This window comes from Corvus moneduloides, unplaced genomic scaffold, assembly GCF_009650955.1.
Source record: "Corvus moneduloides isolate bCorMon1 unplaced genomic scaffold, bCorMon1.pri scaffold_9_arrow_ctg1, whole genome shotgun sequence".
Taxonomy (NCBI): Eukaryota; Metazoa; Chordata; class Aves; order Passeriformes; family Corvidae; genus Corvus; species Corvus moneduloides.
The window spans coordinates 34,303-59,075 of record NW_022436940.1 but is presented as its reverse complement, the minus strand read 5'-3'; the positions used below and the strand labels follow the sequence as shown (position 1 = coordinate 59,075).

The window sequence follows — 24,773 nt, the reverse complement described above, 5'->3', positions numbered from 1 at the left end:
AGGAGAAGACACCTGGCTCCAGTACTTGGGCATGCTTTGCTGGGGGGGGTCTACAGAGGCGGTTTCAGTGAGAAGCTGCCATAATCTTCCTCCATGTCTGGCAGAGCCAATCCCTAGCAGCTCCAAAGATGGATGTGCTGCTGGTCAAGGCTGGGCCAGTTAGAAATGGTGGTGATGCCTCTGTGATAACAGATGTAAGAAGGAAAAATAGTTGTTGCACAGCTGTAATTACAGCCAGAGAAGAGCAGGGTGAGAACATATGAGAGGAACAGCTCTGCAGACACCAAGGGGCAGTGGAGAAGGAGGGGCAGGAGCTGCTCCAGGTGCTGGAACTGAGATTCCCTGGAGTCCGTGGTGAAGCCCATGGTGAGGCAGCTGTGCCCCTGCAGCCCATGGAGGGCATGGGGGTGCAGGAATGCACCTGCAGCCCCTAAAAGAGGTCACACCAGAGCAGGGGGATGCCTGAGAGGAGGCTGTGACTGTGTGGGAAGTCGTGCTGGAGCAGGGTCCTGGAAGGACTTGTGACCCTGTGGGGGACCCACATAGGAGCAGGCTGTGCCTGTAGGACTGACCTTGTGGAAGAGTGACCTACCTTGCAGCAGTTTACGGAGAACTGTTGCCCAAGCGATGGGCTCCTGCTGGAGAAGTTCATGGGGAACTGTCTCCTGTGGGATGGACCCTATGCTGGAGTGGGGGGCCAGCAGCAGGAACAATGTGTGATGAACCAATCATAAACCCCCATTTTCCGTCTCCCTTCTTGGGAAGAAGGGAGGGATGGGGAGAAGGTGTTTTTAAGATTTACTTCTCATGATCCTGTTCTGATTTTGTTAGTAATAAATTCAATTAGTATACCCAGTTTGCGTCTGTTTTTCCAGTAATTGATGAGGGATCTCTCCTGGTCCTTATCTCAACTCATGAACCTTTCACTGTGGTTTTTCTGCCCAGTCCAGTTGCAGAGGGCAGTGATAGAGTGGCTTCGGTGGGTGCCTGGTGTGCTGTGTCAACCAACTACACACCCAGATCTTGGCCCCCAGAGCTGTGAGCAGCTCCCCGGGCAGGCTGAGAGCTACCTCTGGCAGGCAGCAGAGTCCCTGCCCTGGCACACAGAGCCCTGAAGCACAGGGATCCTACTCCGCAGGACAGTCCCTGAGCACCCCTGGCTACACCCTGAACGCCCTGGCTGCACAGCTATTCCAAACTTCCCCCCAACAGCCCCCTCCTCACAGATCCCATCAGCCGGGGCTGTGCCAGCTTTAGGAGATGCCTCCACGACCTGCCCCTGTATTGTCCTGCACCCACAGACTCGCCGTGTTCCGCACTGCAAAGGTTTGTCCTCCCTTGAGCTCTCTGGGCTTTGACTTTCTCTGCTCTGGCTCCTTCCAGAGCTCTCAACGCTCCAGTGCCCGACACTTCCATCCACCGGCACTTCTGGGGGAGCGATTTACAACACCGGGGGGTCACCGGAGAACGGGGCTCCCCCATTTATTCCCTGTACAGGCGGGATTCCCCCTTCCCCGCCGGACCCCCCCTTCCCCCCGGACCTCTCCCGCTTTTTCCCCGACGGCGAAGGCCCCGCTGTGCCCCCCCCGGCCGGCGACCACAGCGGCGTCTCCAGCCCGCCCTGCCCCTCGGGCAGCCCCGAGACCTCTCTGGTGGCCACGGGCGACGAGGAAGCCCCGCGGCCCGGTCGCCCCGCGGCCGCCGCCCTGCCCGGCCGGGCCCTCCCTGGGCGGGCGCAGCTCCCGCGGGACAGCGCCCTGCGCCCGGGAGCTCCGCTAGGCGGCGTCCCCGCCAGGCGCGCGCTGCGCTGAGGGGCCGCCGCCGCTTCCCGCCCTCCGGGACCGCCCTCAGCGGCCGCCGAGAGGTGCCGGCGCTGGGCCTCGCTCGCCCGCCCTTTTGTCGGGGCCATGGAGAAAGAAAACCGGTTTAAATTGTTCGTGCCGCCGCGCCTGAGCGCTGGGCAGGTGTCTGCGGGCAGATCCCAGGTGAGCGCTCGGCCGCGGGGCCGCTGAGGGCGGCCCACCCTCCCCCGGCCGCCCCCTCGGGCTGTGCTGCTCTGGAGGCCGTGGCTGAGGAGGGGGCGGGGGTAAAGTGCAGGGGCCCTTCCCCGGGGACACGGGGCCAGTTCTGTGCCCGGGGAGTGCCCCGGCAGAGCCCCGACCGGAGCACACACACACAGCACGGGCGGGACGGCTCCTGCGCTGGACTAATTTCTGTGCATATGCCTACACTGGTGCCGGGGTACCATCTTCAGTCTGAATTTCAAAGACTTTTGCTTTTATTTTATATCAACACTGAAGGGAATTATCTTCTCGATCATCTGCTCTGTACTGTAACTATACATCACCAATGATAAATCCGCGTTTGATACGGGTAATTCAGCACAGAGAGTGAGCAGTGCCCCACTTAGATGCTCACACTGGCGTTGATGTCTTGCTCTCACCAGATCAAGTGTGCAGTGAAAATGTTCTGTCCCCACACTGAGTTATTGGAATTCAACAAGTTATTTTTTCATGTCGAAGCTCCTTATGAAATATGTTGAGATTCAAACGGGATATTCTGACAGCAGATGAGCTACGCTGTTTACAGGACGAACTTCTGTGACTTAAAAACCTTGTTAAATGATATTTTCATTCTGAAACATAATCAGATATGGTTTAGCACTGCCCTTGGAAGTAAAGCAAAAAACAGATATCAACTACTGGTCTTCAAAAAAGTAGTTTGGCTTCCTGAGTCCTTTACCATGCACCAGTGCACAGACAGGCAGGGGCTGCTGAGTTCCCTGCATTGAAAGCTTCTCCTTTGGCCACAGTCTATAAAGCAAACTGCAAAAGACCCACAGTTCTATAAACCACTGTGAAGTAAGAAACAAGCGAGTTCCAAACCCATTACCAGTACCTTGGGCTTTGAAAATTGTGGGCAGCTGCTTTATTAATGAAAAATTATTTTCCCGGATCATCTGTAGGTTTTTTATTTTCTGTATTTAATAATCCTTCTGTACAAATCTACCCACAAGAAACTAATTTTTAAATTTGTGCAGGGTTTTAACAAATACTCGGATGATGGTTTTAAGTTGCCGTTCGATATGTCGAACCGTGGTGAAATCACTGATTCAGGTAAGACTAAAATAACCATTTGCCATCCACGTTCTTTAAATTTTTTTAATATTGTTGAGTTTTAATTTTTGTGAGTAGTCTCACGGTTTCATATCTGTAACACTGTTAAATACAGTTTCACTGTTACTTTTTTTAGAAATACATTGATCAAAATCTCTTCATGTTTCAGATACGATTTCACAGCAAGTAAAACTTTGCTCTGAAGTGGATGAAGAGGTCAGCTAAGTATCAACTCTGCATATGTAATTTCTTGGGGTCTTTTAAATTTCTTCCCAAACAGTGCCTAAAGCATTATTCAGTAGATAGTGCTAAAGGAAGTAGTCAAAAGAGAATAATGTTTTCTGTCTCCTGGTTAAAGCTGAATCACTTAGAGGAGATATTTGTGATTTAGTGAACATGCCTGGAGACAAATCTTTGAAAGTTGATTTGAAGATTGTTTGTTGTTTTTTCTTTTTTTGAAGTGTCTGTGAAGTGTTGAGTTTTAATCAGAGTAAGATTTAAACACTTAAGTATCCTTGTAGAACTGGTTCTGAATAGTATCTTGAGGGGCAGAAGGTTTGATGTCAGAGTATTCTTTGGAAAACTGAAGTAGATTATCCCAACTGCCTTGTCTGGCTTTATTTTATCTATAAAACAATGAATTTAGTGATTTCCTCAAGCATTGGATTCTTTTCACAGCATCTTTACCAGCATATTTCTGCTTTAGCACAACTCAGTAAAGCTTACTTTTTTGCAATAGCTTCTGTACTTTGCAGCTACGAAACTCTTTTTGCTGCCACAAAATAAAACACATTTCTTGCACTCCTCCTGTTGATTTTCATATCCCTGACAACTAGACTTTTTTTAATCCTAGCAGCTATTAAAGTCCCATCAGGACTGCCACAATATTGTGATGCAGCCAAAACAAGGATGGTGATAGGGGGCATCGTAAGTAAACCAAACTGCCCAGTGGGCTTGTGTGCTGCTCTTACCTGCCTCGAACACTGGTGCAGTGCTGCTTGTACGAGGCTTTCAAGGTGTTCTGAGAGCACAAGGGTGGGTGGTTTTTCTTCCTGCTCCGTGTATGCCTTAACGGCCGTATCACAGGTACTCTTGGGCAAAATCTCTGAAGCTGCTTTTACTTAACTCAGCAGTGTCTGTCAGAAGGAGAGGAAAGAAATGGTGTGAAGAACCTACAAGAAGGAATTTTGGCTCCACTGATAATTCTAGAAAAACTTTTATTGATTTTGGTGGACTGCATGTCTTTAAGACCATCTATTTGGTGATGTCTGAGGGCACTTTGGGATATTTCATTGTGTTTGTGTCTCCTATGTGCTCTGTAATGCCTTTTGATACATACATAGTAGATGCACAAAGATTTTAACTTTGGCTTCTGATCGTACATAAGCTTGTATCACCATCTGTGGAAAAATATTACTCTTGTAATGTTCCTAAGAGATAAATATGTTATCTACAACAGGATTAATTAAATAGTATTTGAGGTTAAATTGTGGAACCCATTTTAATAGAACACAGAAACAACGAATGAATTGTTCTCAAAACTCTACAAAGAGGCTGAGAAGATCAAGCAGTGGAAATTGACTGTGGAATCAGAGCTAAACCAGAAAGAAAGAAAACTCCAAGAAAATATAAAGATTATTGAAGCACAGAATAAAGCCATTCAAGAACTGCAGGCCAGTATTGTATAATGTACATTGAGCAGATGAAGTTAAGTGCTTCCTGATTTATTATGACAATATTATTCATACAGTTAAATATTAAAGAATGTGGCAGTTTGGTTTGTGCCTTGAGAAAATGGTTATTTTGAGAAGGTGTGTGCTCCTGTCCCATGTGAATGTGTGTATACCTGTAAGTGTCTCAGTTGCTGGTAAATTGTTGTTCATTACTACGTCTTTCATGCAAAAGATGATTCAGCATGTAATACCAGGTAAAACAGACTTCTCTCTACTGATGCCCAAAATTACTTTTCATTGTGGGATTTCAGAAGTCAAAGTGTACTTCTAATATATTTTTCAATAACAGTGTCTTTTTTGCATTTGTTCCCTATGAAATTAGTTTGAAAATGAAAAACTCCGTTTAAAACTGGAAGATGAGATATGTGAAAATAAAGATCTCTTGAAAGAGTAAGTAATACAACCAAATATATATTTTTGTGGTGAAAATAATCAGTTTTCATGTGGCCAGTTTCATATAGCTGCTAAATTGTGAAGGTCATTTACTCCTTAGGTACCTAAAGTACTGTGCACTCCTGTGAAAACATATGGTATTTTTCCCTCTTTTAGAACCACTGCTTTGAGGCATCTGTGTAATCTGCTCAAGGAAACCTGCACTCATTTCACAGAGAAGACCAGCAAATGTAAATGCTTTTTTATTTTTGATTTATGAGAGTAAATGTACTTCTAGCTTGCTCTAAATTCATGAACAGAAAAAAGTTCTCATGCTGTCCCAGATATGTTTTCCAGTTGAGATCAACTGGATGGCTCTTAAAATGAGAAGTGACTTTTAAGTAGCTCACAAAATTAGAAGTGAAGCCACAGGTCTAACAGAGGTTTGCTTTGTAATGCTAAATCCAGAGGATTTTTGAAGCCAGTATAATTGTTGGCTCAAAGGTTCCAAGCCTGGGAGCTGTTTGGGTGCCTGAACACTGATACAGGTTTGAGGCAGTGTCAACACCCCTGATTAGCCACTGGCAGCCCCTCCATAGCAGTGCAGGTCTCCTCAGGTCTGGTTGGCCCATTGAAGGTTCTCAGTCCCATCCAGATACTGTGAATATATTAAGACATACGAAGTGGCACTTCATGCCTGTTTTTAGGCTGTAGAATGTACTCTAAATTCCCAGCACTCTTTAACAAATTTCCAGAGCTGGCATTTCCTCCTGTTTGGAGCAGTTACACATTTGTGGGGAAAAAAGGTCTCAAACCCAAGGCACAATGAGTAACTAGAATGCTTCTCATGAAACTGAGCAAGCCAAGACAGCTGGATAACTTAATGAAGTTTAAATTCCTGAGGTTTTAAAACGTGTTCATGATTGGGAGTTTTACTTTATATGCAATTTAGAATTGTTATTATAATCTTTAAAATTTTATTAACTTGATCCTGGATATTTAAGAAGTGCCTATTTCTTTTTAGCCTTAATTCTAGAAACACCTGTATATAGATGTACTGTTCTTTTTTGATAGCTGTGTTTCTTATGTTCTCTTCTACAATTGTTTTCTTATGGAAAAATAGTATCAATTACAAAAGTGAAAGGAAAGAAGGAAAACTACAGGCATGGAGTTGTTGCAATTTTATAATGGCAGTTCTGTGGCCATAGGTATCTCTGCTGATAGGAAGAAATTCAGTGGTAAACCCTACATTACAGTTTATAAAATACTAACAGTTTTGATACATTATTATTCAACAACATTAATACTATAAGAATTAATATAGTTACATAAATTGATCGAAAATTACACTTTTCACAGAAAAAAATACATTGGGAAGGAAATTTAAAAGCTGAGCTTGCTTAATGTTTCAATACATTTTCCCTAGATTATATAACTTTTGGCACCCTGTTTCATAATGACTTCTTTTAATAAGTAAAGAGTTGGTAATTCCTTTTTAAATTCATTATGCTGATTAAGGATAATGACTTGGACAGCTGGCATTCTTTTTCAAAAGAAAAACTTTCTTGTACATTCTTGCTTTGATAGATGAGCAGGAAAAAGAAGAAACAAGACAATTGTATGACGAGCTTCATAGCAACATGGAAGTAAGTATCAAGTAAGCTTGATAAAAGGAATGTGATTTATGTGGGTATGCTGAGCTGAGTTACACGTTTATGTTGGGATACTATTTGTATCCTCATGTCTGTATCATGTCATGTGTGATGCAGGAAGTCAGGTTTTCAGTCCCTTTCAAGAATTACTTTTGTATTATATCAAGCACATTCACTGGAGAAAGTGCAGCAGTGTGTGGGATGTAGATCCATGTGATCTGTGTGATATGTGCTTAGTGCTGGGTGACTGCCAGAACTTCTGTCTTCTTTTTGGACTCCGTTTCACCTACCTGGTGATTTCTCAGAGTGGCTGAGGTTGGCAGCAGCCTCTGGAGAACTTCCAGGGTTTCCAATATTGAACTTCAAATATTATATTTTGTTTTTAGAGACTGACAGTGGCATTTGAAGAGCTTCGTGTGCAAGCAGACAATGACAGATTGGAAATGAATTTCAAATGTGAGAATTCTGTTTATTGTGTTTATGGTGCTGGCTTAACAATTCTGTACTTCATAGCTTTTAATACACATGCAGTGTCAGGACAGACAGATGTGAAGTGCTCAAATGGTGGGCAGGTCACACTGAAACACTGGGACCCTCTTTTATTCATGCTGCCTGTATTCACTGCCTGGCCCCTTCTATTGTTGTTCCACTGGGCCAAATTTGGAACTTTAGTTTTCAAATAGGCACTCAAAGTCCAAGTTTTGACTGTGAAGTACAGTCTAGAGAGCAATACTTATTTGATGTAGTTAGTTTATTTAAATGATAACGCACTAGTGTATAGCTACGGAAACTTTAACTAAATGCTCTCACTCTATATGTATAGGCTACTATGTTCCTGTTTCATTTTCACGTGTTCTTTTCTGTTAGTTTCTTATAACAAACATGGAGTAATGAACTAATTCTGTGGAAATCAAAGATATTTTGATTATAAAATCAAACATTGCCTCAACAGCTACTCTTAGGAAACAAATTGTACAGCTGTACAATTACAAGCAATTGTAAACTGGAAGTTGTATTGAATTTAGAGTATATTTCAGCTAGAATGTTAACTATGGATATTACTGTATTTTGAAAGTAAAAGAAGAAGCAGAAAAAGTGGACAAGTTTGAAAAGGAATGCAAACTGGAAGTCAGTCAGAAGGAAAAGCAGGTTTGCTCAGTTTTACCATCTAATATGTACAGCTTTATTTGACTAAGGGGCAATGCAAGAACCAAAGAGTGTTTCTGGGCATTAGTAAAAAAGACAAAAATAACAGCTGAAGCTGCATTTAAGTCAGATTCTGCTAAGTTTAGTGATGTTTCAGTACCTTTAGTCTACTGGAATTCATGGTTTGATTTTGAGCTGGAGAACTTTATTATTTAGAGTAACATGAGTTGATCAATATTTGGCTAAGATCAACAGCTTTATCTAACTTCCTGACAGCAGTATGTCTGCTTATCATACCTGGGATACAAATGAAAATGAGTATCTGTCCCTTTTCCAGACTTCAATATGATATTTCTTTAATTTTGCTAGATTTCAGCTCTTACCATGCAGAGAGATGAAAAAGATGGTGTAATAAAAGACATCAAGGCTCAGCTGCAGGAATCACAAAATAAGATTGCTGACTTAATAGAAGCAAAATGTAAGAGTTCTGTCTGCTATGTTTAAATGTAATTGTTTATAGAAGCATAGGAAACAGGATCATGATAATTTTATTCTGTTACTGGTCAGCAGCGGAATTTTGGGGCCTTGAAGGCCTTATTTTTGTTTGGAACAGAAGCTGCTTATGTGGGATCAGGACTGGCAGGGTAGTTTTTAGGGTGAGTGAAGCAGTGAGAGCTTTTGAAGATTGCAAGGGGAAAATACATTGTTTGAGTTTTGCAAATTTACAGTCAGGCAGGTGCCACTGAGGAAACTTACTTTTCAGAACTTGATTTTCAATATTTTTAAGCCATCTATATTCAAAGTATTTATAGTATATGATATCAGTACCTTTGGTCTATGTTAAATGAATGTATGTCATTTTGCATTTTTAGCAGCATTTTTTAGTAAATATCCTGTTTTTTTAAAATATTAACGTACATCTTTTTTGCTTAGTACGTGAAGAAAAAATGTTAAAGGAATCCCAGGTCAGTCAAGAACATTTGAGGGCAGAGCTGGAAGAGGCTAAAATTTCATTGCAAAAGGCAGAGGTACACCTTGCTTATAGTTTTACAGTATAAGTAGACTACATAAGTATTTGCATAAATAATTATGGATACTTTAGATGTGAAACAACTGTGGCTGTTTGTTGCAAAACATGTTTAGAAATTTTTTGTATTTGTATTTTTTGAAGGTTACTCAAAAGAGCTTAGAAACCGAATTCCAGACTACAGTGAAAACATTAATTCAGGTCACTGGAGAAAAGGAAGCACAGGAAGAAGAATGTAAAAAAACTAAGGCTTTGCTTGCAGCCCTGACAGAGGAGTTTGAGATTTCTATTGCCAATTTGAAAAGCTTGCTGCAAAAAGAGCAAAATAGGTAAATTAAAGAGTTTAAATTAAAAGAGTCATCTTACAGGTTGCAGTTTATGACAAAATCAAGAACAATTGGAAATGTAGCTGAAATTTGGAGGTTTTTTGACACAGTGGTCTAAATGCAGAGAATTTAATGTATTTTTTTTTAATTTGTGCTGGTCGATAATTGTCTATAAAAAAAGTAAATTTTTGCCCCCTCCAACTTTCATAATTCTGTCTTTAAGAAATACAAATTTCTGTAAGTACATATTTGCTTACTTTTATGTCTGCTGTTCTGAAGCTGTAAAAGTGAAATTTGATGTGTGTTGAGGGCAGCTATATCATCTGCCTGTTGAAAGGTAATTGTTTTTCAATAGTGGTAAGAATTTATCTTGTTGTCCTTTAAGTTTCAAATGCAATGCTTTGTACTATACATTCAGGGTTTTTTAAATTACCGTTTTCTTAGATTAGAGAAACATGAAGATGAGTCAAAGCTGCTTACCTTGGAGCTCCAAAATAAGTCTGCTGAACTGGGTAAGGCTTGTAGAAAGGCAGAAAATGAGCTAGGCAGTAATAAAAATGTTTTCTGCTGTTTTCTGGAAATGGACTGTCTCTATTGCTTGGAGAAATGATCTTACAGTACCTGTACCTGTCTGGAATGCTTAAATTTATTTTTACTCATCTGACTCCCTTTTCTTTGGTGGTCATTGATACTGTCAACAGCCAAAGGGCAGTGCTATGCAGAGCTCCAATGGTATATCCATCCATGCATGAATTCTCATGGAAGTAATTTTGGTTTCCAGCTAAAACGAGTAGCACTGCAGGTGCCAGGAGTGATTTCTGTAGCTTGTAGCAGAGATCAAACCCTCCCATTAAGGTTTCTGTAGACCCTCCCCATGCTGGATGTGGAAGGACATTAGCAGGGATTTTCTTTAAATACTGCTTTGATATCCTGTGGTTTCTAGGGATGTGCTCCTTAGTCCCCAGAGTAAGAGATTTGCCTTCAGGACTGTTTTCCTGCTGTGCAGCACGTGACCCTAGATCTCATCTGACAGATGAGAAATGTAATTGGATGTCTCTGTATACATTGAGGGCATCTATAGAGAAGTGTTCAGAAGTGAACTGCTAATGCTTGTCTAGAACAAGGCAAGATGAGACCTGTGAGAATTGAACACCAAACACGACCTTGGTGTTGAGTACTTGCAAAAACCAGTATTGTGAATGTGCACATAGAAAACATTTGGAAGTTAGTAATAACTGGTTTCCTTTTGCAGCATATCCATGTGAGTACCTTCAGCAGTTCAGGTTTTTTTTTTTCTGGAGCAATGCAGATGCATCAATACTTGGAGAATACTCTGGTCTTACAGTCCATGGTTTATTTGAAGCTGTAATTGTGGAGCATATAATAGGCTCTGAATTTTATTTAAGATAAATTTCAGATAAGTTTCTCTTCAGATATAGATTTGCTAATGTCTTTCTTAATCCTATTTCAAGTCTACATTTAAATTAAGTCATAAATTAGCTTCACAGTTTCTGAACTTGATCCAAGAAATTTTGAGAACTGGGTATTACAAAAGGATAAATATTTTATACTGCCTGCTAAATATGAAAAATTATTTCCGTTCCATTAATTTTACATTACATGTGCTGTAGAAGAGATGACTAAACTAAAATGTGACAAAGAAGTGCAACTTGAAGAGCTGTCAGAAACTCTGGTAAATGTTCATTTTATTAGTCTTATAGCATTTGCTCTTCGTATGAAATTCCTCTTGCTTTGTAAGTATCTTAAATGCCATAAATAAACACAGTCTAGTCTACCTTAACATTTCTGCTAAACTTCCTCACACACAATTTCAGTGTTTTCTTTGAAGAACTTGGTTATTGCCACTGTTTTTCTTGTCTGATGTGTTTTGGTCTTTCTTGTCTCCTATGTTTTTGGTTTTTCTTGTCTCCTGTGTTTTGGTTTTCCTTGTCAAGATTTTTAGTTATTTCCTTCTTCATTCATGCATATTCAAGTGCCACTCCCTCTGGATATAAAGTTTTCCCATTTTTTTCTTACTTATAGGAAGGTAATTAGCTCTGGCCTCTGTGAACCCTACTGTACTGTGACACAGGTCCATTTTCTGTCATAGAAGTCTAAGCTGTATGAAGTACACTCTTAATAGACGTTTATTTTCATTATGATTTTATATTTACAAGTCTAACAAGAAACTGTATCAACTAAAGTTAAGATAGTGTGAAACCAGGTGTGCATTTTTCCATGTCTCCTTGTTCATTATAATCTGTGCATTGAGTGTGCAACTGAGTTTCACTAATTTCCTAAAATGGGAAAATTTGGGCTTCTACTGAAGAAGGATCTTGAGGCTACTGTAAAAAATTTGTAGACAGAAAAATTTGGAGAGAGAAATGAAAATGCACTCCAAATCAGAGAGGTCTGAAAAAGGGCAATAGTAACATGTTTTTATAAATAGTGAAGTTACACATCATAACTTGTATACAAGTACATAAGCAATAGCACAGAGCAGTGTCTCACCTGAACTGCTCTGCTCGTAACAGTGACAGCAGATCCTCTATCCTCCTGTACAGAGGAGCCTAACTGCTGCCCCTTGCATTCCTACAGTAGCTGTACTAAGGATGAGGACACAGCCCTGTTGATTGATTGCCTTTCTATTCTGACATATAGTACTGGATGTTTATTTAATCTTTTTAATTTAGATGAATGCAAAAGCATATGAAGTCTGAAGCAAATGTCTTTATTTAAAATTATGTCCAAGGAATCTAATTTAGTAATTTTGCAGATAAGTTAATTAGACTCACAACAGGGGACATGTACAGCACTGGTACCAGAGTTCACTGTCTCCCACACCACTTCCATATCCCACCAGAGATCTGTAAAGATACAGTCTGGATAATCCATGACATGGATGTTTAGTGTTTGGTTCTTCTGAAAGCCTTGTGCTGTCAGTTAATGTCTGATAACTTTCAGGAGTTGTAGTTTACACACATATACTCAAAACTCTTCCTTTTCCTTTTGCAGAAAGAAATCCATGATTTGAAAGTACAACTGACTAGTACAGCTGAAAAGGAACAAGATTATTTAAAGCAGCTTTTGACTCTGAAAACAAATCTTGAACAAGAGGCGTATGACCATTTTGAAAATATAGTATTTAATATTTTTGGTGCTATATAGAAGTTACTTTAATACACAGTGAAATGAACTACGATTGTTTTCTAATGAAAATTTTGAACCGCATAGTATGACATTAATTATATATTTACATTTGCAATTGCACTTTCTCTATTTGTATGTATTCTATGGAACATGCAGTTGTTCCATATCTCTGTGACCTACTTAACAAGAAGAGAAAGTTTCTGAATTCATTGTTAATCCTGCTTTGAACTACATAATCTTCAGTAACCATTATATTTATATAAAAGTTGACTCTGGTTATCTTTCCTTCTTCTGTCACCTTTTTGTATGACTGTGATTTTGTTGCAAAGCTTATATTTGTAGATAAAGGCCTGGACTTTTTTCAGCATGGAGTAGCGCTTGATAATATGTAGATTTAACTTAAAAGGAGATTTCAAAATGCATGTTCTTATTCCTTTTGGCCATTTATTTTAAATTAGGTTAAAGAATGAACAACTAACAGTGTATCTCAATAAGCTCTCACTAGAGAAAGAACAAATAACACAAGAGAAGAATGGTGTGGCTGCAGAACTCAAGAAACTGCAAGAAAGACAAGAGGCAAGTTGTAAACTTCCAGCTTTTTTTAAAGGACAATACTCAATTTGAACTACAAATCAGATGGTAAACTGCAACATGACATGGTTCTGTAGAGTATTTGAACTATGTTTTGTGTTTGATTTGGAAAGGAAGTGTATTTACACTTGTGAATAAGGCAGACCAGTGTGCTTTGAATGGCTTTGAATTTTTTTAAGAAGTCACTTTTAATATTATTTCTTTGCTGACATGGGTCTTTATTTAGGATAGTAAGAAAAAAGAAGAAAATACAAAGCAGTTAGTTGAACACCTAGAAGAGGCAAATGGCCAGCTAAGGCAAGTAAAAACAAATATTAATATCCGATGTTGTTAAAGGAAGTAGACTCACATAGTTGTGTTCATATGCTGCTTCATGTGAGTTTTTTGATAAATGTTTTTCTAGATTATATAGCTAAACAGAAACTACTCAGTATTGCTGTTGGCCAAGTAGAAATTTTCTCAGATTAGAAATACCTATTGCTACAGGAACAATTTTTGCCATCATTTTATATTACATAGAAAGAGCTGTCCTGTTTTGCATTAGACATCTTAGGTGTGAAGGAAATGAAACTAGCAATTCAAGATTATGGATTAAATGTGAAAAGGCAAAACTGGCAAGTGTTACTCTCTGCAGAAGTCTCTGTACCATCAGTTCAATAGACAGGCAGCCTCCCATGTTTCCTAGCTGCATTATGATATTCCAGGTTAGGATGTATTTTCCTTAGGTTAGGTGGAACACCTTTTCCTACTTAAAGTATAGACAGTTCACATATTGACTTAGTATGCACGCTGCTTCATTTTAAGAACATTTTCATTGAGTAGCTCATGAAGTTCCTATCAACATTAGCAGCTCTTTTTAGAAAATAAAATACGGGTTTATTAGCAGTACTGAAAAGAAGTTAAAGGTAATAAGTAAATATTTATTAATGCTTGTTAATTTGCCTCTTAGAAATGAACTGGAGTCTTTGAAGGAGAAAATGGCAAAGACAGGTGAAGAGATTAAATGTAAACTGGATGAAAGAGAAGAAAATGTACGTCACGTCATTTGTCATGAACATATATAACCATAACCTGTAGGACAGAATCTAAATGTAAAATGTTTGTTGGGATTTTTTCTGCAAAGCTCTGCCTGGGGGATGTGATTTCTGCCAGAGGCTTTCTTCTTTCACAGCTGCTGCCAGTTGTGTCATTGTGTGCCCACATGGTGAGCCCTATTATTTTAAAAGACAAGGACAATCACTGGGATGTTTAGTCTTTGCTTGGAAGTCTAATATTAAAGATTTGTTAGATTTCAGGCAGAGAACATGCTTTTCTTTCATACACCCACTGACTGATGGATGGGCTCTGGATTAGCTTTTTATATGTAATGTGAGTTTTAGCTTAAATAGATTCAAATATTTTTACTTTCTTTCTGTAGTTTCAAAGCAACCTGGATTTTTTAGCACTAGAATGGATTTCAAAATTTCATTGTAAAGGTCAAAGATTTACAATTGTCATTCCAGTTTAAAAGTACTGAAAACAAAATTTCAAGAAAGGAAAAGTAGCTGAAGATTCTAGAAAATAATTGGGAAAACTCGTTTTTTCATGGATTGTAGGGAACTTCATACAAGTTAATTTTTAATTGCGAAGATACTGGGGTTTTTTTCTTCTTCTTTCTTAACTCCACAACCACTAAGGAACTGGTTCACTGCTATTAATTAACGTCTTGTAGTACTTTATGGCTAAAACTCCAGTCATTGTAACATGTCAGCTTGTGTTTAGTCCCACTGGAATAAACCAGACTGGTGCAAATGCATGTTTGAGAATGTTGACAGGAATTGCTAACACAGGGAGTAATTTTTAGGACTTACTAATTAATGTTCGAAATATCTCTTTCAGATGAATAATTTAAAGAAACAGGTGGAAAATAAAACCAAATGCATTGAAGAGTTGCAGCAGGAGGTGTGTAGAGATTTTAAGTCACAAATACGTAAACACATGGTATTTTGGGGTTTACTTTTCAACATTTTTTGTCTGCTGTGGTATCTTTAGACACACCTTTGTAATTTTAAAAGTTTCCTTTCTTATCCTAACTCTGAATAAATTAAGAAGTCATCTTTGGAATGACTTGATTTGTTAAATTATCCCTAATTTGAAAAAAGCAATTACAAAAACAATAGCTTTAATAAACTTCTACTTTTTTCATTTAGTACGTAGTATTATTTATGTACTTGTAATAAGGACCTGTCTCAATTACCTCTAGTAGAAAAGAATTCTGCACTAGCACAAATTGTAGTAACTTCACTGTAAAAATATGTAACTTGTATTTTTTGTCATGACATCTTCACACCTTCTGTCAGCAGCACTTTAGTTTTAATTCCCATTCTGCACCTCATTTGTTATTCTCTGTTGATGCCCAGGAGGAGCCTTTCATAAGCTCATGAAGGAACAGTACTATCACAGTAATTAGTTGAGCATTCTTTTGTTTGGAAAATTGTTCTGGAACCTGAACTGCAAAACAGTTATTTGCTTGATGAAAGCTGAAATTTTGAAGATTCTGACATTCTTGATGCAGTTAAACCTGTACATAATTCTATTAACTTATTAAAGTACAGTGTTTGTTTTGTTTTATTTCAACAGAATAAGGTGCTGAAAAAGAAAATTACTGTAGAAAGCAAGAAGAACAGTATTTATGAAGGGAAGGTAGGTTTAAATAACACCACGTAGAAGATGAGGTGAGTGTTTTTAAGTCCCAGTGTAACTAATGATAATACTTGTTAAATACGTTCTGAACATGTTTATGGATCTGGGATACAGGGTTTGCAGGAATGAGCCCATAATTTTTAGAAGATGCTTCCATTTTTAATCATTGGGCACTGACTATTGGATATTTAAAAGAGATGGACTTCACATCCCAAGGAATTATGTTTCTAATCAGTTCCTTTCTTTCTTTTCTTTCGTTGATTGTGGACTGAACAGGGTTCAGTAACCCCACTGTAACAGAAAAGTATTTAAAAGACATACATATATTATTCACTTTAGGCTGTTCTTTAAATGTGTTTTGCAGTGGTAATCCCTCTGATAGGAATATTGTGTCCAGCTTTGGGTACTGCACTTGGAGAAAGAAGTGGACTGTTTTGAGGATATTCATGTGAGAAACTTAAAAGGAAAAACTGTAATCAAAATGCACAGCTGAGAGGAAAATGTACCATAAAACCTGTGAAAATCTTACATAGATTTACAAGAGAGGGAATAAAATCTACATCTGTATTTGTGTTTTCCGAGGAATTCACAGCATTTAGGGTGGCTACTTGGGGCTGTCTTCCACATTGTCCTGTTGCCATTGTTTCTTTGAGTATTTTCTAACTCACTTCGGGCCAAAGTTCAAATCTTTATTCAAAAAAGCTGAACTCTAAATAGGAAACACTTTAATATAATACACCTGAAAAGTAACCGGGTGTTTCCGCTCAAAAATAAGAGGTAAAAAAATCATTAGCGTATTAATTCCTAAACAAATAACAGCAGCAATTCTACATTCTCAAAAGGTGAATAAATTGCAGTTAGAGATGGAAAATATGAACAAGCAACATAAGGAAGCAGTTGACATCTATCAAAAAGAAATAGAAACAAAAAAAGTGAATGAAAATAAACTTCATGAAGAGGTGAGAGGTGTTAATTTTTACTGCAATTTTAAACTTTTTAATATTTAAAATGTTTTTATGGAGCTTTATTGGCCAGAGTCCTTTCAATCTTCAAACATTTCAATCTTATCAACAGAAATGGAACTTCTTGTGTATGCCTGTGAGCAAAGCTTTAGTACATTAGGTACATAAGCTGAAGTATTTGAATATGTCTTTGAAAATAAGAACCCAGTTAAATTTTTTTTTTTTTGAGATATCATTCAAAGAAAATTCTACTCCTGGTATAAAGTCAGCATAGCTAAATTAGATTATAACTTCTCCTGTATTAGTATTTTTCTGCCCATACGTTTTTTGATGGTAATGCTAAGAAATGTTAGGACAGAGTGCTTGAAATGGCCTTTTGGCTCAAAGTGCACTTGTCTGCTATGGATGTACCTTTACTCTCTGTTTATTTGCCCATTTTAATTATCTGCATGAAAGATGTCGGATTTGAAAAGGATCTTAGAAGCAAGTGAAGACTAAGTGAGACTACATACTTTGCACCCGTAGGGGGAAGAAGAAATGAAACTATGATGCCTTAGGTTTTAACTTTTATATTTTTCAAATTCTGTACTGCTTAGTGTGTCACTCTGAAAGTTCCTGGTAGCCTGTTAATTTCTGCTCTTGTACTAGGTGGACATACCAAAGCCTCTCTGGGCCTGCTCTCCAAGGACACTTAGGGTGTCCTAGGCCCAAAAGTATAAACCAAAGAGCTGCTAAGGGGAGGGGGGGGGATAAGCTGAGGGGAAAACTGAAGCTTTAATTGGAGAATTAACCCTGCTACACAAATGAACCAAACCTATAAAAGTGTGCAGAACTCGTGACCTGTCGTCCATCTTGGGTCCATCTTGGCAGTGGCCTCTGGGCCCCAGGGGGTACCTGTGAAGGCCTTTCAAATAAATACCTACCTTTATTCCCCTACTCCTGTCTAGTCTCTGTTTCTAGGAGGCCTCTTAAGGCATCAAGATTTAAAAAAAATATATTGTTATGTTTTTGAATGAAATGAAATTTATTACTAACAGGTAGAAAAGATGCGGTTGCTTTATGATGAAGCAACAATGATACAGAGAGAAACTGATATCCGATGTCAGCATAAGATAACTGAAATGGTGGCACTTATGGAAAAACACAAGGTAGGAGATTTTACTGATTGCTGTGATTTGTAATGTGTGATACCATGTTAAGAATCTTTCAAAAATGGAAAAAGGCCTGAATCTGGGAAAAGGAAGCTGAACACATGCTTGACTTTTCATCATCTAAAATCAAATTCATTTTCAGATTTTGAAAACATGCATATGGGCAGAAAAATTCCATTTATCTAAATTTATAGGATGAAATTTTTTTTTTTTTAAATTCAGACTTCCTTTGTTACCATCTGAATGCAGTAGTTTTCAGTATCAGTTTTTGGCCTCTTTCTCTGAGGAGATTACTTAGTGACTGTCAGCAGTTTAGCTTGACACATTTTAGTTTACATTTCTGTTACTCTCTTTTGCAGTATCTTTAGCAGATACCATTAATAACAATAGCACGGCTGGCTCTCATGTGCTGAACACGTATTGCTGCATGGAGATAAAGCAGTCCACAAAATAACACTGCATCGAGCATTTTCTGTTTTACACTTTCTGCAGAAGCATCAGTGTTTGTCCGTGGTGCTTTCTGAATCTCCTCAAGAGCCTGGTTGAAAAAATGACTGATGTTTTAAGGGGTAGATCTATAATTGTAACATTTAGTCACATGTTTTGAGTTTGTTGTTGGTTTGGTTTTTTTAACACAGCTTGAATACGATAAAATGGTTGAAGAAAGAGATGCAGAGTTAAAAATATATAAAATTAAACAGCAAAAGCAGTTATCATCAGAAAGAGCACTGGTAAGGAGTACTTTCCAATATTAAATGATTCAATGGAGGGGCTGATGTCCTTGAAGTGTAATGTAATTATAAATGCCATATTTTACTTCTTCCTATTTGATACTTGGGGATGGGTTAACTGTCTGCTTTAGTGGGACTGAACAGTAAAAATCAGCCCACTGTTTGCTTTTATTTTCTTACAGATGTTATTCTGGGCACTAAAAACTCCAAAATGTTTCTAAAAATAAATTGAAGTAGCAGTGTGTTTGTGTCTACTCTTCCAGATAGTGTGTCATGTTCTGACTTCACAGTTTGAATAGGAAACTTTTGTTATAAATAGTTTGATTCTGCCCTCTCACCCCTGTTCTCCCAAGTGTTTTAAGGTCTTACCTTGAACACTTCTGGTCAAGTACCTGTTTCTGATAGTACTTCAGTCTTTTTTAAACAAGCTAAAACAAAGCTTCAGGTATAGGGTTGAAAAACAAATAGAATTATGTTTTGTTTCTAATGAGTATACCTGTGTGCCAGTTTGGGCAAATTTGGAAATATATCCTTTGAGAGAAGGCACAACCACCCCTCCTCCCACCAGGTTCGGGAAAAAATCAATTTTCCTCGAAGGAAAGTGAAAGAGATAAAACTATTTATTTAAGAAATACACAGGAAAAGGATACTAATGCTAAATAATAAAACCTCTCACTGTAGAGAGAAAACCTGGGAAAGTTTCAGAGTCCTTCCGTAGATCTCTCTCCCCCTCCTTGGAGCTGGGATGAGGTGGTGGGCCCACCTCCAGGGCCAAGGCCTCAGTGGAAGGTCCTCCCAATGTATTCTGATGTTGAAACAGTCCAGCAGAGAAAAGGGGAAAAAATGAAGTCCCAGGAGAACAAAAGTTCAACTGCCTGTCTCTCTCCGGAGAAAAAGAAAGCCGAAAGCTGGCTGGAAAGCAAGCTGCTTCCTCCCGCTCCCGCTGCTGCAGAAGCAGACAGGTTTTGCCTCTGTGTCCTTGGAACATGAAAACAAACTGCAAACTGCTTTGAAAAAGTATACTTTTCTCTCTCCCCTCTCAGGCTCAGTTTAAAGGCATAGAAAGGCACAAAATTAATTTCTGGGCATGGGGCAGTGATATGGGATACACATCATAAAGTCACCCCAAGACAACCTGTTAATTACTGTCTCACTTTGGACTGTTTTCTTTTTTCTGGGTTGTGCATAGTTAACCCTATCCTTTATTTAATTGTTTTTAGGAAAATGAACTGTCATGTTTGAAAAGTGAACTGTCATCCCTTAAGGAACAACTGAAAGCAGAAATTGAAGAAAAGGTGGAGTTTTTTACTAACTGAGTGGTGTGGGTGAGAGGTGTGGTCTGGGCTTGTGCTCTGGGAGAAATTGTATAAGAAATGAAACTGAATAGAAAAATAATGACTTTTGAATGCTGCAGTGGTACTAAACCTGTCATATATTTGTGTAAACTTTGTAACAGTATGATTGTAGACTGTGTTCTGTAGTTACACCAAGAAGATTTTTAACAACTGAATGGAAATAAAATGCTTACTTCCTATCACATAACTCTTTTATAGGAGAATCTTGTAAAAGAGCACTCTCGAAATATGAATCCTGAAAGTGAAAAGAAACACAAGGTAACTTTAACTTTTTAATTCGTTTTAGAATTCAGTCGTATTTATATGTGTAGAATCTAATTGAAGCGCCATGATAATTTATTTGCATTCAACAAAAGACATTGGGACATTGGAATGCTTTTAACTTAAACCTTTTTTAATTTTAGAAAATACAAACTTATGTTCCTGAGACTCCTAAACCTTGTTTAGATCTAGATGGTGAATCTATTAATGTAAAAAATAAAAAGTCTCCAAATTATATTCCTATGGAAGTCAACACAGTGAAAAAGAAAAAAAATGCCTCCTTTGGTACCTGCAGAAAGCCCTTTGGGCTGTCCAACATTGGAGGTTTGTAGCTCCTAACAGTGAATTTTTCTTGTTGCATTTTTCTGACTGTATTTCTTACTTCTCTGTAGATGCTTACTTATTTTTTTCCCTGGGATAAGAAGGGATCTTAAAGGGTGAGATCATTCCATGGCGATATTAGAGAGCAGTTTGTGGAAGGGCTCCCAGTGTGTCATTTTTCTTGCTCAGTTACTAAATTTCTCCATTATTATGGATCAGTAGCAATTCCTGTCCCAGAAGGATTGTGAATTTAATAATGTCTCTAGAATTGTTTTACTTAGTCTTAAAAGTGTCCATTTGTAAAGGCACTTTTTTCTCTATGGAAGAGAAAAAAGCTTATATAGCTGTAAAAATTGTCAAAGTATCAAAGTATTCCTGACTGCAGAACTTACCCCTCTTCCCTGTCAGGAGTTCTCTTGTGGTTTTCATTTTCGAACAATAGAATCCACTACCATTTTGATGTTATCTTTCTGAAAAAGGACTGCACAGGACCATTGCAATGTTTCTCAGAAGTTTAACTTCTGGTGAAAAGACTATTTAAGTAAAACCAATCTTGATGTTTCTATCAATCTTTCTCTGAAAGTGTTTTCCTGCAATTTTGTTTGTTTCCATTTTCTTAGATGTTTGTTACAGTCCACATGTAGTGGCTAAAGTTCAGAATAACCTGAGTTTCTGCAGATAAGCATAAAAAACTTAGATACAATGTGCCATGAAATTCAGTTCTTCCACAGCTTCCTGTTCATTCTCCTTGTTTGGCACCGAAAAAGGATATTTCCACCCCATCCCACTTTGTTTGGGTCTTTGCTTCACGTTTGGATGGAAAGATAATAGTTCCACTGCATCTCTCAGGTGTCTTCGTGGACACTCAGACCGTAAACTGGGTCATGAGTTTGGGTTTAGATTCTATACTTAACCCATTATAGGAGAAAGTTTCACGAAGGATGTCTGGACTTCAGGCGTCTCTCTTGAAAGCTGTTTATTGCATAGGCGAAGTTACAGCATTTCAGGGAGTGGGTATCCAGAGCCAGCCCTACAGCTGCCAGCTCCAGCTGTAGGCATACCTGAAGCCGCTTTCTGTTCAAGTTACAAAGCATTCTAGACTTTTCTTGGCAGAGTATCTTAACACATAACAACCAAGAAGCACCATACCCAATACCTTTACATTTGCCTATAGCCTATCATAGCTACTACCATCACCATATTATAGTCATTAGTATCCAATCACAAGAGCAAGTAAGTTACAATTTAAGCTTATAGTGGAAAATTCTCAGACCTCTCTTTTTCTTCCTGCATCGACATTTCTTGTTTGCCTGCCATATCTCTCTTTTTGGTAAAGACATGTTTTCTATTTACTTATGCTCTTCTTGAGACTTATTTACTTGGTGAAAAACATGTTCTTGCTTGTAGTCACATCCCTTTGTCCTACTCCTAAAAATCTCCTTCCAACTCATCTCCAACCTTTGCCTTCTCAGTTACTCAGCAATCACTGTTTCAGCAAAACATCTTTTACTCTATACCAAAACTTGCTTCCATTTCTATCTCATCCCCAGTTTCTACTTTCAGAGATCTTTCTGCCAAGCCTACATATCTGTGAAACTTTCTTACCAAACTTTCATCTTCTCCAACACCCCATAAAATAGAATTTAATAATTTTAAAATTTTCTTTCCCAGACATATATTATGAAGACTCCTCCAACAGATAAACTGCAAAGTGGAAGAAGCACAAACCTGCCTTCAGAGCAGAGCATGAGGAAAAAGCAAAAAGTGCTTATCCGACTGGATAGTGAGTCCGAGAGCTCTGAGCACAGCGACCTCCTGGTAAGAGTCAGAGAACAAATCGTGTACTGAACAGTTCTTTGTGCTCACTGCTGTGTCTAAGAATGGAGATAAAGAGTTTGGGCTTCCACAGTCAAGCAATATTTATGTGTATATTTTTACTTAATTGGTTCTTTCTGGAATTGTAGTTGTATGTACATAATTTACATTCTTTTTATTGAACTGTTATGCCTCATAATGACATCTTAACTTTTTTTTTTTCATAGTTTAGTATCCCTAGGGGGAAATAAAAAGTACTTTTTAATATAGTGTGACTAAGTAACTTTTTAATTTATTAGAGCATAGTCTCGGAAGAAGAAATGTTTAAAAAACTGTACAAAGATTATCCTCAGGCTTCGCAATTACATTCCACAGCACCAAAAAAGGTATGTTAGCCTTTTATAAGATTAAACCAAACAGTTAACCAGATTGTTTACAGAAACTAATGGGTGGCTTTATTTTCCTTCTAGGCACCAACTCCATCCAATGTGAAATCTCCAGGCTCTGCACTGAAACTCAAAACCATGAGGAGAGCGCGCGAGGCAGGATGGACTGCCATGTCCAAAATGGACAGGAAAAGAAAAATTAAAGAAGTTGTAAAGTTCTTTGCTTAAAATGCAGAAGTACCCAGTGCCCTGGCATTACTTCCTAGTGCCACCACGGGGTTGTTATTCTCTCTGAGTTAGTACTTTGTTGCATTTTTCTGTCATACTCAGTGTGTGTAATACTATGTTCATTTCCTTTACACACATAAACTTTATAGATCTGTAACTACATCCCCTTGCAGAGCATTTCCCACCTTTCCTCCCTTGTGCTGCAAAATGTTGGGACACAAATTAGTCAATTTTAAATCTTAAAATAAATATAACTACATAGAAAGTTGTTTCAAAGCTGTTTCTGGCATTAGAAATTCTGGTTTTAAAGAACTTCTGTTCTTTAAATTTACTCTGTTTTTCTTAATACATAATACTTAGTGAAAGAAATATCGCTGTTAACTGTATGCAGTTTTACCTGAAGTCCTCTTGCCTTTTTCCTGCATTTTAACTGCTGTTAGACCTTTCTTTTTAGACTGTTTTGTTCTCAGTATGTTAAAACAGTTTTGAAGCTTCTAAAATTGAAGTTTCAATAGATTTACTTGTATTCAAAAAGATTTCAGCTTCATAAGGAGTAAAATATGCATGTTGTAAGATTGTGAAAACAGTGTTAAGATGTCATTAAATTGTTTATCTGAAATATAAAGTGTGGGACTAAATGTTGTTGCTTTAAATATTTGAACACAGAAATCACCAGTCAGCCTTCCTAAGGACCACCATCTTCTGCCACAGAAGTGTAAGGATAGATTAGAATATCTATTTCTGTATTAATCCTTGGTTAGTCTTAGTTTCACCACAATGACAAACCCTACTTCAGAGTCTAGAGATAACAAGAAAACTACAAGTACATCTTAAAATACAATGAAAAATCAAAATCCCAGATTCATCTGAAGTGGGAAGCAAAACATACGTGTTGCATTCTTTTTGTGTAGTCTTAGGGATAGGCCAGTGGTTTGGGTTCTTTATGCTGGGCTGTTGAACAGTGATGTTAATAAGATTTGTTATTGTATGTAACTAACAAATATTGTGCAAAGAAGAATATACTGTGCTTTCCCCATGCACACTTGAAATTAAAATTTGAAGTCTGTACTGCCCACAGCTAGACTCAAACAGTAAATAATCAATTAGAACCTTGGTATTTTCAGGGACATGAATCTATGGTGTATCACATAATTCTCCTCATACCATGAGTGTGTCCTGTGAGGTGCTGTGTAAATCACCTGAAAAATTACAAAAATATTGCCAGCAACACTCTCAAAAGCTTGCAGGAAATGCAAACAGCTGGGAAGGGTATAAAATCATGTCTGCCTGTTTCTGTGCCTATCAATGGACTGAGGGTCCCCGTACTTGTTGCCATGGCAACAGCGCACAGCTCCATCTCCCCGTGTCTCTTTCTCTGGCACCTGCCCCTCATGTCCAGTTCCATTGCTGGTTGTGGACCCAGTTCTGTCGCTGGAGCACCCATGGGGCCACGGGAGAATCCAGAGAGTGAAAGAGACCAAACTCTTGGGCTCAGACACAGACAGGTCCATGGGGGAAGGAAAAGTGGTGCAAGGAAGCAAAGCCAGGAATTCATTTGCTGCTTCCCACAGGCAGGTGGGTGTTCATCAATCCCCAGGTGAGCAGGACTCCATCCCAGGCAGTGGTGACTTGGGGACACAAATGCCACCACTTTCGGCATCCCCCCCTTCCTCCTTCTCCCCTCTCTTTCCAGAATGATTCTTACTCCATATGATCTGGGAATCTGGGGTGAAGTCAGGGTCACCTGTCCCAGCTGTGTCTCTCCCCC

At 38.6% G+C, this 24,773-nt stretch overlaps 1 protein-coding gene across 1 annotated transcript; it reads left to right on the top strand.

The window, feature by feature from the left end:
- Positions 1-1,810: 1,810 nt before the first annotated feature.
- On the top strand, positions 1,811-23,630 carry LOC116439114 (synaptonemal complex protein 1-like). Its single transcript, XM_032098225.1, is given in 30 exon segments — positions 1,811-1,985; positions 3,041-3,116; positions 3,286-3,332; positions 4,625-4,789; positions 5,172-5,239; positions 5,399-5,472; positions 6,809-6,867; positions 7,260-7,329; positions 7,949-8,022; positions 8,389-8,497; positions 8,953-9,047; positions 9,191-9,375; positions 9,817-9,884; positions 11,004-11,065; positions 12,388-12,491; positions 12,981-13,098; positions 13,340-13,410; positions 14,063-14,144; positions 14,992-15,054; positions 15,733-15,795; positions 16,638-16,754; positions 17,795-17,905; positions 18,547-18,639; positions 19,860-19,934; positions 20,193-20,252; positions 20,399-20,533; positions 20,535-20,579; positions 22,248-22,394; positions 22,691-22,777; positions 22,862-23,630. Coding segments are annotated over 30 exon segments (2,745 nt in total). The 5' UTR covers positions 1,811-1,907; the 3' UTR covers positions 23,006-23,630.
- Positions 23,631-24,773: the final 1,143 nt, after the last annotated feature.